Here is a 21,003-nt window from a genome sequence, read left to right as displayed (position 1 = left end):
TGTGTGCCAATGTTAGCGGTCCGTCTCCAAGGTTTAGTCTCAGGCAATGACGTAAGGTCGTGTGTCTTCAACTTTATGAAGTGCTGGGCGGCTTACAGTTCCAAGTCACACAGTTTAACTCTCTCTTCAAGCACCTGGAAGCTTTAGTTTGCATGACACATAGGTAAGTGCTAAGCAAAATGGCCGAATGCAATCATTGAAAGTTTACAATGGACCGTGATTGAACGTTGACACTCAGCGGTGAATTTATACGGTCTGGTTTAGTTCCTCTATACAAAAAACAGATGAATAGGAAGTGGCAATAATGAAGTTATGTTACGATTGGGAGATTTAACACTACACATAGGTTTACTTTTTAGTTTAAAAATATAGATTTAAAACGTCTTTGAAATGCTTGTATAAATAGGAACAGGGCCGGTCTTAGGCCACTGCAGCCTATGCGGCCGAAGTGGACCACGCACTTTCATAGGCCCCGCGCAAATTCTAGGTGTAATTTATTAAAATAAACCATTTTAACTTTATATTAAAGGGTTTCTGGAATTATCCTGAAATTGCAAAATATACGAAAAAGTCATGAAAATCTTCTGAACTTATTATAATCTTCTGAAAACTTATACAAATCGCCTTAAAACAGGCAAAATTGTCTTTACGGGTGTCATTCAAGATGGAAAACACCATTCCTACTCATAAAAAAAAAACGGCATTGCCAGCTTTTATTTAATAAAAATTTAATAATTTTAATCAAAACAAGCAGTTCAAATACTTCATTTACTTTAATAGTCACTGGCATACAAATATAGATCTAAATCTATCTCGACCTCTTAAAAAAAAAAAAAACAAAAGCAATATTTTGCTAGTCGATGGTAAATCTAAAAGGCAGATCTGAATGTTCACTATCTAATGTAGATGGCTCATAAAGCTAATTTGACAGTGATTTTGTACTTAGTAAAGTATGAATATAATGCAAAGACTAATTTATTTTCTAATACAAAATCTTATTTTTCACTTATTATCCTTATCACAACCCGAATAGGCCGCCCCGCGCAATCAGTTTCGCATAGGGCCCCGCAAGCTGTAGGACCGGCCGTGAATATGAATAACTTCCATAAATCCAGAGTAACACCTATAGTAAAACCACTAAATTTAGAAAGCCTTCAGGACAGAAGACGCAAAAGTAAAGTAGCAATTATACATAAAACACTGAACCATAATCTTCAAATACAAAAACAAAATTTAATAAAATACTCTGAAAGACACAAAGATAAAGGCACATTCCTCATCCCATATGCTAGGACAAATTTGTACAAATGCTCTTTCTTCCCTGGCGCTATTAGAGCATGGAATGGGTTGCCTGATCTAGCCAGGAAAACCATTGACTTGGCAGAGTTTAAGTCATTGGTTAATATGCATGACTAAATGCATGATGACGCATAGGACGTAATCATCTTCTTTTTTGAAGTAACGTCTGTATTATATAAGATAAGAAGTTTGCAGAAGAAACAAAAGCTCTAACTATGAAAAACAAAAAGTAAATCTAAACATCATTTGGTCTAGATATACAGGTATAGATTTAGTAAAAAAAAATAAAATTAAATTAAATGCAAATGTCTTTAATTCTCTCAGCGTCCTTTCTACTTACAAATTTTAAAATCTTAATAGGTATCTTAATAAAAAAAAAAAAAGAATCCTATTAGATCTGGTGTTTGAAAATGTTATGACTATTGACTCTGACAGTTAAATTCAATTTTTTTATTTTTTAAAAATAATGTTATGACTATTGACTCTGAGAGTTAAATTATTTTATTTTTTTTAAATAATGCCTTTTTTTTTTGGCCCAGTGATTTATGATTTTAAAAAATCTGAACTTTCAATATCAGTAGATTTATTCTACCACAGTTTTTGGTTGTTCTACCCCAGGGGCGTAGGTAGGAATTTACCATCGTTTGGGGGTCCGGGGTCTTGACCTCTCTAAGGGCCCCTGCATTTAGCGTAATATTTAATTTTTAATGTGAAAAAAACACTCATTTGGGGCCGCCCCCTCAAATTCTCCCCCCTAGCTGCGCCACTGGTCTACCCGCTACCCTTGTGAGAGAGGAAGTTTAAGTTAGAGTCACTTTCTTACTTTCAATATTTGATATATTTGATATTTTGGCACATCGGCACATCTTACTTTTAAATGGTGTCACGAACCAAAAGTACACATCTCGCGGTAGTACACATCACACATCTCACGACAGTACACACCACACATCTCACGACAGTACACATCTCACATCTCACGACAGTACACATCTCACATCTCACGACAGTACACATCACACATCTCACGACAGTACACATCACACATCTCACGACAGTACACATCCCTCAGTGACACACACCTCACGGCAGTACACATCACACATCTCACGACAGTACACATCCCTCAGTGTCACCGAAGCAATTTAACTATAAGATGGTTTAATGTGTCAAAGGGCACTCAAATATAATCATTCAATGAAGTCATTCGATGGTCATTCAAAGATTTGTCACTTAAAGATCGTCATTCAAAGATGGCCATAGAAGCATGGTCATTCAAAGATGGCCAATCAAAGAAAAACATTCAAAGATGGTCAATCAAAGAAAAACATTCAAAGATAGTCTTTCAAAGATGGTGACTCAAAGATGGTGACTCAAAGATGGTGACTCAAAGATAAAAAAAAAGTAAAATTCCCTTTCAAGACCTTGCGATCTATGGGGCAGATGATGTTAAGGTCATCTGTTTCTTTGCCCGACGGTTAACGAGCAGGGTGTCATGGGGCCAGCACAACGACCAACCGCCTTTACTTTCCCCAACTAAAGTCAGGTACCCATTAGAACTGGGTTGATTCAGGGGCGCCCTAAAAATCCCGAATTTCAAAATCCCAGTCTTCACCGAGATTCAAACCCAGGACCCCCGGTTCAGAAGCCAAGCGCTTAAGCCTTCCTCTCTAAAGACGATCATTTAAAACAAAGAAAAAAAAACTACACTCAAAGATAGCCATTCAAAGATAATCATTGAAAGATAGTCATTGAAAGATAGTCATTGAAAGATAGTCATTGAAAGATAGTCATTCAAAGATAATCATTCAAAGATGGTCACTTAAAGATAGTCATTCTAAGTTTAACTAAATGATTACATTTTTTGTTTGTTTTACAAAATGAAGAAAAGTTTTGACTGAAAAGTACTTCAAAGACTTACATTTCAATGCGGCAAAAGTCAGTTCAAAAGTTTTGATCTGTTCTTGCATATCTTTAAACTCCATGTCTGGAATTGTGTCATTGTCCAGCACGTCCAAGCCGCGCCGTTTTCTCATAGATTTCATCTCTTCATCTCTCTCGTTGCTTATTTTTAGAACTGAGAAAATCTTGGCCGCCATCTGGAACATCCTGTGAGTATACAGGCATGGTTCCTTGTGGAAAAACTGCCTGGATATATGATTATGCTCCTTGGCGCCGAAAGTGCGCCTTCGCTCGTCGGCGTCCGTTGCGGAAAGCGTCTTGGTCATTTCTGGGTCATTCCATCGTCCGCCGCTGACTCCAAGAGAACCTTCAGACCTGAACGCGCGCTCCCAGCTGTCGAAGTGCCTGGCGCTTCTGTCCGAGCCCTCGCCGCCCCGTGTCGTGTGGTAGTGGAGCAGGTAATCTAGGGCGGTGGTGGAGGTCGGCAGCGACACGGACGCCGAGGCGGGGAAAGCGTCCCGCACAGGTCCGCTTCCCAGCTGAGACCTCTGCCTGGCGAGAGAGAGGTTGGACTCCATCAGACTGGCACCGAGGGGCGTTGCGGAGGTGGGCATCTCCCCTGCACTGGTATAGTTGTTTCTGCGTATTGGGGGCAGGTGGTATGCCGCGGTGTTATCAGATTTATAGAATGAAGAATCGGCCGTGGGGGACATCGCTGGCTTCTGTAATTAGTAAAACCAATATGGTTTAATTCTTAGAGAGAGATCTTATGTCTTGTTTAGCTGTTGGTGATTGAAACTGAATACGAGGATTTGTCAGCAGCATTGTGTCATTACATGGTTTCAAATCTGGAAAAAAAAAACAAAAAAAAAAACAAGAGAAATAGAATAGTCTTTAGAATGGTCAGTCTGCCTTAAAATATAAAACTAGTTTAAAACAAAATGAAATTCACATGAAACTGAAAGTAATTAGTTATTATATTTTCCTTATCACTGAGCAGTACATGTTCTATTATTATGTTCCTGTCTTTTCTTTTTTTTTTCTGTCTTTCTCTTACACTTTTTCTCTTATTCGTAGTCAATATGTATTTCTCAATTTACACTTAATAATAATAATAATAATACGGCTTGTCTTCGAGTCCGAAGATTAATGAATGCAGTATATATCGACCAAATTACGACCAGGTATGAAGTAAATATGAACACGTGATTAATTTATCAAGCAAATTATAACCAAGCAATTTTTAGAGAAGAGGCTTATATGAGTACTTCAATTTCACCAAATATAAACGATTTAATTTTAAAAATGGGTATAGCAAAGTGCAACTTTAGAAACATAATAAAAGAGTTGTGCACAAACTCATATTAAACAGAAAATGATTGTTATAAAAAAGGTACACATGTAAGTTAGCGCAACGAAGGCGATGTGTTACCAAACGTTTAGCGTCGCCTTTTCCTGTTTTGCATTATATTAGGAGCATGTAGCCTACTGTTAAAGTGTGTGTGTGTGTGTGTTTCCTAGGTAATGAAGAAAGGAAGCATTACTTGTGAGTCTTGTAGAATGATGCAAGATTAGCGGCTCTGTCATAATCCATGTTACGAACGGGAGACGACTCCAGGAGGCCAGAGTGCACTGACGTGTGTTTGTAGTATGTAAGATTTTGTTTAAATACCATTTCATTTTATGACCAAAGTCCTCTTCATTTAGTTCATTTTCACCTCAAAATGAAATTGTCTATATTGTAATAAAAGTTTTATTTAGTTTTGTTCTCAAACGAAGTTTATATTTCAAATTCTAGAATTTAAAGTATACTATGCCCACATCGGTTTAGTTCTCTATCCATCTGGTTCTATAAGACAACGCCTGGCCACAACACCTACTTACTTAGCTTGTTGGTTTGACATGTTTCCATTGTTCCTTAGAACTAGAGGATTATCTACATCAGTGGTTCCCAAACTTTTTTGTCTCATAGACCCCTTGTCATGTTTTGTGTTTTTTTTTTGGTAGACCCCCTGCTTAACTGCATTTTTGCAATTGTCCATTTTCTTAGTAATTTTTAAACTGTAGTGAGTCGAAGAGTAAATAAGTAATTTAAAGCTACTTAGTAAGTTAAAGAGATCTATATTTGTTATCGATATACAATTCAAATTTATACCAATTAAAATAACAATATTTATAACTAGAACCACCAAACACACTGGAAATGTGTGTTGTTGTTGTTTTTGTAAGTTCATCATCTGTTGCTACGGATATTATGTTTCATATCGGAATGTTTTTTTCCTATGAAGTAGTTCTTTAAACCATAAATATTAATTAATTAATTAACTAATATTGTTACGAATCTCACTATCCAGGCTCTCTGCAAACTGCACCATACACCACCAACTTAAAGAACTTGACAAGTCAGGGCTCCAAAATAACGTAAAGGTTTAATGTCCATAAATAACAGCCAATACTGTACAATTGGCAGCACGTAGAACAGTACAAATAGCTCTGCGATAACAAATATCTCTCCGATAACACCGTTCCGCCGTATCAAGTCTTGCACTGGCCTCTCCGTCTCGTTCCGGGCTTGCACTGGGTTCAACAGTTCGGGACTGACTTCACACACTTGGGCTCGTTGTGTCGGACTCGATCACAGACCAAGATCAAGACGCCGTTCGTCTCAACTGTACTTGACAGTACTCCGCACTGAACCGTCGTAATGCTCCGTACAGAACCACACCGCTGAACTGTGCTGTAGTCGACCGTGTTCTGAACTCCTGTCGTGAACCTGCTTTCTGAACCGTCTTGACTGCGACACCTCCGCTCTTTAAATAGGGTCCCTACTGGCCTTCTAGAACCGGACAGAACGTCGCTCGACCATTCTGGGACGCTCCTGAGCTCTGTTCACGACGCCGATCCTACTCGAACCTTCATGTTGTTAACTCGTCTCGGCCGATCGTCGTAACTCGTCACGGTTGACCGCTCGTCTAGCGCTGGCCTGGGGCGATTTGCGTCGGCTGACTACACTCACACCACTACCCCCATCTGTGCCACCACCAGGTTTATAACACTGCCCCCTCCTTAGATCTGTCCGTCCCGGACAGAATCAACATCATGACATTGTCTGTAAAGTTTCATCGCTGCAGGCGGGGGTCGATCAGTGGCAGTTGGCTTGCCTCTTGAGCTTGATGGAGCCATCCATGTTGCAGTCAGCAATGGTCGCTTCCTTCTTCTCCTCCAATTGGCCTTCACCTGGTTGCATGGACGTCTTGCGTGCATCGCCATCCACGTTGAATTCAGAAAACGTTTTCTTCTTCTCCTCCAGTTAGCCTTCATCTGGTTGCATCGATGTCGTTGTCGCATCGTCATCCATGTTGCACTCAACAAAAGTAGCCTTCTTCTTCTCCGCCAGTTGGTCTTCATGTGGCTGCAGTTATTTCTTGGTAGAATCACAATGCACGTTGGACTACGCAAACGCCGCCTTCTTCTTTTCCTCCAGTTGATCGTCCTCTTGTTGCAGTGACGTTGTGGTTGCATCGCTCTCTTGTCGGTCGGTACTGAGGACAGCCACTTGACACATGGAGAGGTATAGGATGTAAGGGCAGGGATTACCAAGATTGTTGACCAAAGAGGTGGCTTCATAGGGCTTTGCGAAGAAGGACTGGGATAGGCTTCAAATCCACAGGACAGGGAATTGTGGGACAGGTCATCATCTCCAGCCTTGTCTGGAGGGCATGCTTGTGGGGCAGGTTGGTAACACTCCTCGTGCAAAGGTCCCTCGTCTTCGGCTTCAGGCTCCATTCGGCTTTCTTCACCACCATCAGGACCTCTCTCTCTCGTCTCAGTATCGGGACAATCGCCTGTTGGTTTCAGACCTGGTCGATGACTTTCATCGTGCGAATGTCCATCAACTTCAATGTCAAGCTTCCTTGGATTCTCTTCACCACCATCAGGACTTTCATCTCCAGTCTTGGCAGCTGGACCAACGTCTGTTAGGTCCGGACCTGGCTGGTATCTCTCGACTTGCATATGTCTCTCAACGGCTTCGTCAGGTTTCAATGGGTTCTCATGATCACCACCAAGGCTCCTCTCACTGGTTTTGTCATCTGGACAAACATCAGTATTGGCGATTCTCTCCTCCACAGCAGGTATGCGTTGGTTCAAAGCCACTAACTCGGTTTTGATTCCTGAGGCCAGGACATCTATCTTGGCATCAACCTTGGTGTCCATGGCATCTATCTTGGAATTGGTGTTTCCTAGCATTGAGCTCAAGAGTTCCTCCATATCTGGTTCTACTTGAAAAAGATACGTGTCTGGATCTTCCTCTTCTTCCATTATGTCTTCCCGGAGGCGTGCTTGTAAGGTTTCTTTGTTTCCACTTGTCTTCAGCCCTCGATCACGTAGCTCTCGCTTCAGTTCTATAACTTCAAGTTCGTACAGCAGTTTCAGACGAGCCATAGTAGATCCGATCCAATCCGATTCCGATCCTATCCCACTTCTGACACCAGTGTTACGAATCTCACTATCCAGGCTCTCTGCAAACTGCACCATACACCACCAACTTAAAGAACTTGACAAGTCAGGGCTCCAAAATAACGTAAAGGTTTAATGTCCATAAATAACAGCCAATACTGTACAATTGGCAGCACGTAGAACAGTACAAATAGCTCTGCGATAACAAATATCTCTCCGATAACACCGTTCCGCCGTATCAAGTCTTGCACTGGCCTCTCCGTCTCGTTCCGGGCTTGCACTGGGTTCAACAGTTCGGGACTGACTTCACACACTTGGGCTCGTTGTGTCGGACTCGATCACAGACCAAGATCAAGACGCCGTTCGTCTCAACTGTACTTGACAGTACTCCGCACTGAACCGTCGTAATGCTCCGTACAGAACCACACCGCTGAACTGTGCTGTAGTCGACCGTGTTCTGAACTCCTGTCGTGAACCTGCTTTCTGAACCGTCTTGACTGCGACACCTCCGCTCTTTAAATAGGGTCCCTACTGGCCTTCTAGAACCGGACAGAACGTCGCTCGACCATTCTGGGACGCTCCTGAGCTCTGTTCACGACGCCGATCCTACTCGAACCTTCATGTTGTTAACTCGTCTCGGCCGATCGTCGTAACTCGTCACGGTTGACCGCTCGTCTAGCGCTGGCCTGGGGCGATTTGCGTCGGCTGACTACACTCACACCACTACCCCCATCTGTGCCACCACCAGGTTTATAACAATATTATTATTAATTATGGCTTTTATATAGCGCTACTTGGCCTTAAGTATCACTGTAAAAGTTTTCGTAAAGAGCGGTTTGTTGTGTATTTCTTCATCTTTCGCGTCTGACTCAAATATTGGGTCCGAGGAACTGGTTTTTTTTCAAACAGGAGAAGGGGCAAATTAACTGGCGTCTAAACCAGTAAGCTTTGTGCTTGTAACTCACTCAGGGGGGAAACTGAATTCAAACCTCTGCTGCCTTGCAGCTATACCCAAACATGGGAACTGTGTCGTGGGTCAACCCCGAGGAAAAATAAGGAGCCGAGGACCCTTAGGTAGTATGCAGCACACAGCGCTACGCCCTGTCAGAGCTTGCGACGCCGCTTTTGTTATAACTCATACCACCGATGTGCGTACTGTTTTGTTGCTTAAAGAAATTTGTTTAATAGTAGATGTAGGCTACGTTTGTGTAAAACAGTTTTTAAATCTACTGTAACAGCTGGTGAAACCATTGTTTTATCTATAGTGTTTTCCGTATTTGGCTTTAAGTTAGATCTTTTATGACGCTCACAAAATATCATCTTCTCTATACGATGTTGAAGAGAGATTTTGTGGGTCTATTCCGAACTTTATCTTTGAGAGTTCGAAAGTTTTTCAAACCTTTATCTTTTTATCAGGTTGGCATCGTCTCAAATGATCCTCCAGCGTAATTAGTTTCATATCGTCATAAAAAAAGGCAATTAATTGGCAACCGCTTGTTTGACAAGGAAGAAATGAATCCCAATTTTAAATACCAATGCTGTATAATCTACATTTCTTTTTGATACATGTAGAAAAAAAATTAAGCAATTTTTTTTCTTTTAGACAAAATTAAGCTCTTTAGATAAGTATTGAAATCAAATATAGCAATTGTTCGTTTGAAAAAACAGGATAAATATTGAAAGGATTAACTAAGGTACAAATCTAGTGTATGAAATAATTACATTGATGAGATGTTAAAAATTAAAGTCACGACCTGCTTAAATAAAATCCATTTTCGTAGACCCCCATGGACATCTCATAGACCCCCAATTTATTTTTTTACTTTGGTAGACCCCTTGGAACTCTTCATAGACCCCTGGGGGTCTATATAGACCACTTTGGGAATCACTGATCTACATCCTAGTCTAAACCTCCCGCAGGAAGACGGGGGATGGCAGCGGGCAAGGTAGAAACCCGGGACCATCGAGACGACCGAACGACAGTCCAGCGCGCATACCACACGACCAGCAGCCACCGAACGACAGTCCAGCGCACATACCGCACGACCAGCAGCCACGAAGTGTCCTTTAATCAACGTAACTAATGATTCAGAAACATTTGGCATGAAAAATCCACAAATTAGGTAATAATTTCGGCTATCGCTGGGCCCATAAGGCGCCGTGCCTGGGGGCGGTTTTACCACTCACCATCCCCCTAAGGCCGCTTCTGACAAGGTCATAGCGAACTTTTGGCGTTTGAACTGTGTGATCATGTATTCGCAGGCAGACAAATAGACGACAGACACAGACAAGTCTGATTTCTGGCTGTGATTTCATTATCGATGTTTATACTATTGAAAAATCAAGTAAGCTATAGATCGATATAGAATTCGATTTCTTATGCAGATAATCAGTGCAGACCAATCATTTTTTTTCGTTTTCCCTAAGCGCTTGAGAAAACCCAGTTCAACCGAGAAACTTAAGGTGGAGAACTCTGCGATACCAATTAAGACTTATTGATTTTGTCTTTCAACACTTTGTGTAGACGGAGAAAGTAAAGCTCTCTCCCTCTCTCCCTCTCTCTCCCCCTCTCTCTATTTTAATAGCGCAGTAAAAGGCTGAGTGGTAAAACGCTTGGCTTCCGAACTGGAGATCCCGAGTTCAAATCCTGGTGAAGTCTGTGATTTTTAATTTCGGAATCCTTAGGGCGCCTCCGAGTCCACCCAGCTCTAATGGGTACCTGACATTAGTCGGGGAAAGAATAAATGCGGTTGGTCGTTGTGCTGGCCACGTGACACCCTCGTTTAACCTTGACCAACAGAAACAAGCGACCTTTACATCATCTGCCACATAGATCGCAAAGTCTGAGAGGGATAATTTACCTGTACTCTATTTAATAGACTAGAAAGTAAAAGAAGTCAGAAAAGTGAATGCGTTCGTGCGTTATGTTATAGTGTTAGCAAAATCTATTTTAATAACACTATATAGGCTGGAGGCTTGTATTTACAGTTGCTACCCTAAAGCCCCCCTCAGGTCACAATAGAACTAGTAGTTGACTCAATACAGTACTGCCCCCTTTCAGACCAGACGATATACGAGCAGACGGTGGAAATTTCATGTTTAAATGATTAACCGTTAACGCTGGTGTCTTGTGGCCAGCACAACGACAGATGGGTAGTTACATAGTCCTTGATTTTGGTGAAAAATATACAAAGATTTACTGCTGCAAGGGGAATAACTGTAAAAAATAATACTCCAGACGAGACCTTCATCAGATACATCTCCTGGTCCTACCGTCCTGTGGTTCAATGGATTAAACTAGATAGTTGTATAGTCCTATTAACAATAGATTGTTAGTAGTATGGACTTGATTTTGGTATAGTAGATAAACCAAGAGATTAGAGACAGGGTTACTATAGCGATTGGACCCACGATGACCTGCTAACTTTTGCAATAATACGCAAACTAAAACTCTATGGCCATATTACAAGGTCTTCGGGGCTCGCAAAGACCTTCCTTCAGGGAACAGTACCAGGAAAAGAAGAAGAGGCAGACAGAGAAAGCGATGGGAAGATAACATAAAAGAGTGGAGGGGTCTGCCATTGAAAGAGGTTCTATTCAAGGCAAAAGACAGATGGGAATGGAGAAAGACGGTCGACAAAACTTTTGTTGCTAGTAGATTGTCTAACATACTTAGGAATAGGTGAAAGGACAAGACTGACAGTCCTAAATTTGGTACAGGGGTATTTGAATATAATCTGATTTACTACATAATTTATACTGTATCTATTTTTTCCCAGGTTAAAATAAATGGTATATAAAAATGACATCTCCATAAAATAAATGGTATATAAAAATGACATCTCTATACAGTTATGTCAGGAAAGTGGGAACAAGACTGCCCCATGACGTCACTGATATGTCATGAAATAACACACAATAATAGATTATGCGAATGTGTGTGTGTGTGTGCGTGCCTGTTGTGTGTAGACGCAAGAGACGTGTTGACAGAAGAGAAATGCCCATATCAAAATGTCAAAACATTATTACATGTGTTATCTTCTTCATTGTCACTTGTTATTTAGTTCACGTGTCACATATCGTGACACGTCGTATGTCATAGTGCCAAATAGTGTGCCCTATCTCTGGGCAACACGCCATGTTCTTTCTGCGGCAGACTTACATATTGCTAATGAATGCGTTTTTTGCTCATTAAGATTGTAATGATAAAGATTTGATTAGCTAAACATATTACAGTAACACGTCAGTGTTCAGTTGATAATATTTATATCTGACTATTGCTCATTACACCCAGAGGTTGAACTTTCGCATAAGAGGCCTTGGCAGTAACCTAGTTTGGGTACCGGATGAATATTGTATGCGGGGGCCTTGCGAGGCCCAGCGCCGGTCTTAGGCCACTGCAACCTTTGCGGCCGCAGTGGGCCCCGCACTTTTATAGGCACTTTCAAATTCGAAGTGTAAATTATTAAAATAAACCATTTTAACTTATTATTAAAGGGTTCCTGAAATTGCAAAATATACGAAAAAGTTATGAAAATTTCCTGAACTTGTTAAAATCTTCTGAAAACTGATACAAATCGCCTTAAAAACAGAGAAAATTGTATTTTCGGGAGTCATTCAAAATGGAAAACACCATTCGTACTCATGCTAGGACAAATTTGTACAAATACTCCTTCTTCCCTAGTGCTATTAGAGCATGGAATGGGTTGCCTGAGCCAGCCAGGAAAACAAATGACTTGGCAGAATTTAAGTCATTGGTTAATATGCATGACTAAATGCATGACGCGTAGGACGTAATCATCTTCTTTTTTGAAGTAACGTCTGTATTATATAAGATAAGATTTAAAAAAAAACGGCATTGTCGGCTTTCATTTAATAACAATTTAATAATGTGGCGAATTTTAACCAAAACAAGCAGTTCATATAGTTCAGTTACTTTAATAGTCACAGGCATATAAATATAGATTTAAATCTATCTCGACCTCTTAAAAAAAACAACAGTTATATTTTGCTAGTCGATAGTAAATCTAAAATACAGATTTGAATGTTTATCGGCTTTTTGTTGGAAAACTACTATCTACTGTAGATGGCTCGTAAAGTTATTTTGAGTGTGATTTTGTACTTAGTAAAGTCTCAATAAAATTCAAAGACGAATTTATTTTCTAATACAAAATGTTAATTTTCACTTATTATCATTATCATTATCCCACCCAGACTGCGCCCCGCCGTATGATAAGGTCCTCGGGACAGCAGTAAATGTGCAGTTTTTCCCTTCTGTGAACTTTTTTTTTTTTCTTTTACGTATTTTTAAAAATTATTTTGCTGTTTTATTTTTTAGGCGAGGTGCAATTAGTGAGTTGTGATTCATAAATTTAAAATTTTGATAATTATTTTTTTTTTAAGTTTCAGGGAATCAGTTTATCTGAGTTCTCGCAATGTATCAAATAAGAATATGAAAACAGATCAAGAACAAGAACAGACAAGATGAGATTACGTGTAACCCAGATTTCCATTGTTTATAAACACAATTCTGTTGTAAAGTAGGGCCCAAAGTTGAATTAGTTCCGGTCACTAGGTTAGTGGTCACTGCGTGAATGGGCTTGTAACCAAGGTTTACGAAAAGACCAGCTGTAGTCACACAGCAGGGGCGGACTGGGTATCAAAATCGGCCCGGGCATTACCATATAAACCGGCACACACATAGCATGTCATACCATAGCATAGCATAAAGTACGGTCTAACGTTTTGCAAATGATAATACGTACAATGTATAGTGTACATTTTTTTATATTCTTGTTGAATTTTTTTTTTAAATTCTAGGTTAATAAAAAAAACAAAACAAGAAAACGTGTTCGGGCATCTGTGACTTACTGCTGTCACTTTTTTTTTTAAGGTTGTCTGCATTGAAAAAAAAACATTTCTTTGGTTGCGACCAGATCGGCCCATTTTGTGCCGGCCCACCGGGCATTTGCCCGTTTGCCCATATAGCCAGTCCGCCCCTGTCACACAGTACTGGACAACTGGTACATAATCATTGCAACCTTCACCTAGATTCCAGTCTGGACTAGATCGAGGTGTGACGATCCGGGATTGGAGTCGACCTGTTAGCACTCCTCAAACACAATTGGCTGAATGGTACAATTATGACTCGACACGTGAACACATGGTGTGTTTATTCTTGTCATTGTGAAACACCGAAGTCCAGCCCTAAATAGGTGTCAACGGCCCGGCTATAGACACATCTAACGTATTGTAATTTATACCTGTACTAGGACACTGGCCAGGTTTTGGACATCTATTTTAGCAGGATCTAGGGCCTAGTTTCTAAGAGACATTAATATGAGGGTCAGTTCTGGCTATTATTATTATTCATATTATTTTGGCGAAAAATTATTTTAATCGTATTCAATTTTCATCGTTCTTCGGACCCCTTACGGTCTTCTCGCGAACTCTATGGGTCAGCGGAACACAGTTTGAGAATTATTGCTTTATTAGGACGCTACTATGATCTTCTCCTTCGTAAAAAAAATAGAAGTCATAAAATGATGTAATGGTTAAATAAAAAGTTAGATTTTAGGTTACGATTCAAACTAAGAGTTTCAGTTTGGTAGCCGAGTGCTCTGCACACACCCGCGCGCACAGACTTGACCCATTATTCTAATAATACATCAATAAGAGCAGTCTGTGTTAGGTAGAGAGATGATATTCTCTTAATTAATCTCGAGACTTTATTAAATAGCAATAATATATAAACAACTAAACTTTAATTTTAAAGTAGAAAAAAGAAAACATATTAAATACTCAGAAAGGCACAAAGATAAAGGCACATTTCTTATTCCATATGTAAGGACAAATCCATACAAGTGCTTTATCTTTCCTAGTGTCATTAGAGCATGGAATAAAAATAAAGTTTCCCTTTCAGACCTTGCGATCTATAGGGCAGATGATGTAAACGTCATCTGTTTCTGTGGCCCACGGTTAACGAAGGTGTCATGTGGCCAGCACAACGACCAACCGGCTTTACTTTCCCCAACTAACGTCAGGTACCCATTAGAACTTGGAGGACTCAAAGGCGCCCAAATATCCCGAAATAAAAAATGCCAGTCTTAACCAGGATTCGAATCCGAGACCCCTGTTCGGAAGTCAAGCGCTTTACCGAAAATGGAAGGGGTTGCCTGAATCAGACAGGAAAACCAACGACTTATCAGACTTTAAGTTTCTAATTAACATGCACGAATAGACTGGCACGTGGATACGTGTAGGACGTAATTACCTTCTCTTTTTTTTTTTTCTCGAAGGGACGTCTGTAATTTATAAGATAAGATAAGACGTTATAGACAATAGGACAGTATGTGATCTGTAAAGGGTTAAGCTAAATCAATAAGCCATTAATAAAGTAGAAATAATGAAACATCAATATCTTACTCGACCAAGTACAAAATGCCGTTCAGAAACCAATCACATATCGGAGATTAATCATTTCAGAAGTAGGTTCCAGAGAAAGTTCAAGAAGGTATTGTCGCGACTGAAGATAAATACTTAGTGTGGTACTTTAAGTGCTTCACCACCACGGAGATTGTCCCCCACACACACCACCACCACCACCACCACCCCCGCTCCAATTCAAATTATTCTAAAAATAACTGCCTGTTTTGACAGAAAATAACACTGGCGGTATATGTGTGTATCAATTACTATGAGTATGAGTTTGTTGTCGTTGAGTGTGTGTGTGTGTGTGTTGTGAATGAGTCTACTCAAGTCTACTGTTACGGCAAATCAGAAATCAGAGGTTGGGCGTGGTAACACACATAACATGTGAGGACACGACCCGCGTTTTGTCAGCGGTTAACGGAGAGAGCAAACTCTGCACCACCACAAGGCCCTCTCCCCCCGTTCTTCAGCTCCCTCTCGCGCCCTATGTTTACCTTCAGATCTAGAGTCTGTGGCGTCATTGGGGTGTTTACTGAAAGGGAAAACATTGGTGAGCCCAAGAGTTCAGTTAAAGTTCTTAACAGATTTGTTGACATTGGTGTCAGGAGTTAATTACAACTGGAAGGCCGAAATATGCGTCCATAACTTCAACACAGGGACTCTCAAAGTGTTTACTGACGTAGATTCAATAACACTGAACATGTTAGTGACTTCAGTCAGGGCCGGTCCTACAGGCTGCGGGGCCCTATGCGAAACGGATTGCGCGGGGCCTAATTTGGGTTGTGATAAGGGAAAATTAAGATTTTGTTTTAGAAAATAAATTCGTCTTTGCAATTTATTTATACTTTACTAAGTACAAAATCAGTGTCGAATTAACTTTACGAACCATCTACAGTAGATAGTAGTTTTCCAACAAAAAGCTGATAAACATTCAGATTTGCCTTTAAGATTTAAAATCGACTAGCAAAATATTGCTTTTTTTTTTCTAAGAGGTCGAGATAGATTTAGATCTATATTTATATGCCAGTGACTATTAAAGTAAATTAAGTATTTGAAATTCTTGTTTTGGTTATAATTCGGCCTATTATTACATTTTTATTAAAGGAAAGCTATAGGATTGGCGTTTTCCATATTGAATGACACCCCGAAATGACAATTTTGTCTGTTTTTAGGAGATTTGTATCAGTTTTCAGAAGATTTTAATAATTTCAGATTTTCATGCCTTTTTCTTATTTTTTATTTTATTTTAGGAGAATTCCTGGAATCTTTAAATAATAAGTTAAAATAGTTTAATTTAATAATTTACACCTAGAATTTGCATCGCGCGGGGCCTACGAAAGTGCGGGGCCCACTGCGCCCGCATAGGTTGCAGTGGCCTAAGACCGGCCCTGGTGGCTTGGTTAAAAACATTGTTCAATTTGTTTTCCTTGGTTTACTTTACGACTAAGCAACTTTATGCTTAATTGGTCACATACTCTCTGCCCCTTTCCCCTGCTATTGATAGAATTTATTAGAGAGTGTGATCTAGTAGCACATTTTAAATCAGCAACTATTTTCACAATATGTGTGTTAGCCGTTGCCAAGGTAGCGAACAAAGTCAGACAGATTGAAAAAGAGAAACGACGAACCTTCGGTCGATTGCGGAACACCCATTTAAGCCCTGCGGAACACAGTTTGGGTACCGCGGTACTAGTTAATGTATTTTTTTTTTAAACCTAGCTTATGTCAACTTTGTCTGTCTTTCCTGTCTGTAAGGTCAAAATCTTGTACACGTTATTTCTCCTGCTTCCCACAATAGAATCAAGGTGAAACTTTGCACACTTATTCATTGGCGATGACATCACATGAATCAATAAGAAATGAACCAATAATTTAATCAAAATTATTCTTAATTAATTAATATTGTTTATATAGAAAATGTACAAAAAGCCCACACGAGATAGGCACTCCAATAATAAAGGATATGGCAGCGATTTAACGGTTTACACCCCCCCCCCTCCAGCAAGCGCACATGGGACTATTTTAACATACAGGCTAGCAGACGTGGAAATGTCACAAGACCAGAAGAGTGTCTACTGTCTACAGTTGTGACTGATTCTAAATAATTTGATGTAATTTCACTTTAATTTAAGCGAGGTTTTTTTTTAAGTATTTTTTTTTATTTAGCTTGATTTTTTTTTTCGTAGTAAAGCATGCTTGACCTAAGTACGGGACTTTTTGAAAGACTTCATCTCAGGGCTTGTCCAAGCAAACTATGACTCCATTGACCTCCCTTACCCGCCCCCAGGAAGCCACACTATTTCAGAGCATCCCCCCCCCCTATTTTTTTTTTTTAGTGTCCTCATCGTTTCAATTTGCATCATTTTCTACTAATCGAAGCAATGAGGTACTTATTCTTTGAATCTAAGAAATAAAAAAGGTCTCGTTTTGACATTTGCAAATGTAATCGACGTTTTAATTGAGTGAAACACGGCGTGTCAAACACTGCACACTTGATTGAAAGTAAACGAATAGTTTTGACATTTTTTTTTTCATCAACTCACTCTGTCTGTCTGACACACGTCTTGCATACGTAATTTTTCCCAGTTACCAATTCTCGTGTCCAGTAAAAACTTTGCACAATTTCACTCATCCAAAAATTAACCAATTAGTGAATTGATTAGTCTTGTTTCGTAAAGAAAAGGGGAGATACATCTTTCCGATATACACTAAATGTTATCAAGAGTAATCTGCTCTTTGTTTACAAATGTCTGTTGTTTAATAGGTAAGCATGCTTAAAATAAAACCTAAAAATTGTTTCGTAAAGAAAAGGGGAGATACATCTATGTGGTGTGCACTAAATGTTATCAAGAGTAATCTGCTCTTCGTTTACAAATGTCTGTTGTTTAATAGGTAAAGCATGCCTAAAATAAAACCTAAAAAGTCACTGGTAAGGTAGATATAGTATGGCAAAACATTCAATTCAATTTTTTTAGAGAGATTAATTCACGTGGTGGCCTACTAGTTAGTTATTCCAGTAGTTCGTGGAACACCTATGTAGACCTCGCGGAACACTACTAGAGTTCCGCGGAACACAGTTTGAGAAACACTGGTCTAATGCTTTCTACACGTCGAATAGTGTTGGGCTACAAACAAATGAGCTTAGAATGTACATTCTGTAGAGCTAAAAGGGGGGACAGAAACCTTCACAAACATTATTAAAAACAACTTTTCAACACTTTATAACAAACGAATATTCACATTTGACTAGAGTAACACCTTTAGTAGAATCACTAAATTTAGAAAGCCTTCGGGATAGAAGACTCAAAAGTAAAGTAGCAATCATACATAAAACACTGAACCATAATCTTCAAATACAAAAACAAAATTTAATAAAATACTCTGAAAGACACAAAGATAAAGGCACATTCCTCGTCCCATATGCTAGGACAAATTTGTACAAATACTCCTTCTTCCCTAGTGCTATTAGAGCATGGAATGGGCTGCCTGAGCTAGCCAGGAAAACCAGTGACTTGGCAGAATTTAGGTCATTGGTTAATATGCATGACTAAATGCATGACGCGTAGGACGTAATCATCTTCTTTTTTGAAGTAACGTCTGTATTATAAAAGATAAGATAAGATTATTGTGTACACAAGATACAATAAAAACTAGTTATTTATAGGTTTTTTTTTTCCACCATGTAAACTAAATAAGTAAATAAATAAAACTTTTTGATTTTGTGCAAAAAAATTTTTAAAAAAATTATATGTGCCAAAAAAAAAAAAAAGATTGACATATTTTATTTTCAAAACAATTTATCGTACGCCATACTTAAAGCAGCAACTGCAAATATTTTTAGCAACAGAAAATGGTGAAATGGCATTTCCAATAGCGGCATCAGTTTTTTTTTTAATTTAAACATAGCATTAGTAGAGTACAGTGCAGTGTACAGTCAAGTGTACAGATGCACAAATCTAATTTCTGTTTTGACGTCAAGCGATCTCTCCCCACCCCCCTAAGTGACAGCATAGATCAAAGAGGCTAAAAATTTACATAATCAATCAACATTTTCTACATGAAAAAAGAAATGCCAATCATCGAGTGAATGACTATAGAGTGTTATCGAGACCTACTACATTTAGTCACTAGCAATAACAACACTCTCCGTGACTCTGTATAACCGAGTTTAAAAGTCAAAAACGCAATAGGCGGAACGAGTTCAGTCACCCGTGTTATTGTCAAGATGAGTGACCGTTATAAATATAGTTTTGTAACTTTCCATTTTTTTGAAAAGGAGGTGGGGGTGTTGTTGTTTTTTTTAACGACACTGAATGCGCGTATTTCCGGTGCTTGAAGACAATATTTTTTAGGGCGTGCTCTTTCACTCAAATTGATTACGTCATAAGGTTTTTAAACTGATATTTGAATATATTTTTTTTTCTTTTATATAGAGGAATGTATTAACAGTGAGAACAATAGTCTGTATGTTGGTGCGTATGAAGGAGGTTATGTTGTTGTTGTTTTTTTTACCTAGGTAGACATTAAATACTATATACTATAAATATTTGGAGATTTGCTATAAAAATACATAAAACTTCTCGGTCTTTACGCTTAAAGTAAAGTGCATGCCAAATCACCGATATATCTTATCTTATATAATACAGAAGTTACTTCAAAAAAGATGATGATTACGTCCTACGCGTCATGCATTTAGTCATGCATATTAACCAATGACTTAAACTCTGCCAAGTCACTGGTTTTCCTGGCTAGCTCAGGCAACCCATTCCATGCTCTAATAGCACTAGGGAAGAAGGAGTATTTGTACAAATTTGTCCTAGCATAAGGGACGAGGAATGTGCCTTTATCTTTGTGTCTTTCAGAGTATTTTATTAAATACATAAAATACCTCGGTCTTTACGCTTACAGTAAAGTGCATGCCAAATCACCGATATAGTTGTGATTGAAAGGTGCAAACTCAGAATGACAGACAAACAACAGAATTCAAACAAATATGTGTAACTGGACTGGGCTATGAATATTCATGACGTAGACCTTTCGCTTGAGAACATCTCCCATCATGCCCATTTGTTATTTAGAGTAGCCAGGTTTTTTTCAAACATTTTGTTAGACCAATTTTATTTTCGTTATCATCGGGTAAATTGGCATTAAAACAAGAAAAACATCAAAAAATTCTTTAAAAAATACAATACCTCCTTTATATAACTTATAAAAGCGATTTTTTTTTCTTAATAACTAATATATGTTAGATTTAAAAAAAAAAAAAAAAAAAAAACTTTAAGTCCCGTTCCAGATATTTTCTCGTTCTCTTGCCAAATTTAAATTTCTTTTTTTTTTTTTTACTTTGAAAAATTATAACGGTCAAGGTAGAATTTATCTAGTGTGGCCAACGAGCTAGTAATTCTTTTCCCAACAATATACAGCAACTGTCAAATTTCTAGGAAAATCGTTTGAGCCGTTTTCGAGATCCGTGTCCATCTACCCTGATTTTAGGGTTTTTGTTACGAATTGAATTGTATTGTAAAAAAAATGTTTGAACGGAGGAGGTGAGTGCTGGTATTTAAACACTGTGAACACCAAAAACAAACTAAAATAAAACAATACACTTACACACATAAAATACAACACACACTCACACAGAATACGAGATTCCCAAAGACAATGTACCATACAGATGGTAGGCTGGCAGAAGGAAACACAAAGAGTGTTTTGTTCACTAGAATCTAAAAGCTGAACAATTAACTGGCCTTTTTTTTAAAATGTAAATAGTTTTTGTTTTGTTTTTTTGTCTACTATAAAAATCTGGAACACAGCTTGTGAAACTTGATTTATTCTTCGTTCAAGAATAAAAAAAAAAACAGAATCGAAAATCTGTTTTATAACAAAATGTGTATGAATAAAGCAAGCTATCAT

General features: G+C 38.8%; 1 protein-coding gene across 6 annotated transcripts in view; it reads right to left on the bottom strand.

Moving 5' to 3' along the window:
- The window catches only part of LOC106058829 (putative methyltransferase NSUN7), a 68,306-nt gene that overhangs the window by 41,171 nt on the left and 6,132 nt on the right, over window positions 1-21,003 (bottom strand). For 5 of the 6 annotated variants that reach the window (XM_056038745.1, XM_056038748.1, XM_056038744.1 and 2 more), the window contains exon 3: window positions 3,221-4,049. In XM_056038745.1, coding sequence (XP_055894720.1) covers window positions 3,221-3,914 — 694 coding nt within the window. In that variant the 5' untranslated portion in view covers window positions 3,915-4,049. Of the gene's footprint in view, window positions 1-3,220; window positions 4,050-15,084; window positions 15,182-21,003 lie in introns of those variants that run through there. The other variant, XM_056038746.1, reaches the window with a different exon arrangement.

This window comes from Biomphalaria glabrata, chromosome 8 (genome assembly GCF_947242115.1).
Source record: "Biomphalaria glabrata chromosome 8, xgBioGlab47.1, whole genome shotgun sequence".
Taxonomy (NCBI): Eukaryota; Metazoa; Mollusca; class Gastropoda; family Planorbidae; genus Biomphalaria; species Biomphalaria glabrata.
Note: the sequence above shows the minus strand (reverse complement) of the source record. Positions and strands in the feature narration are given on the sequence as shown.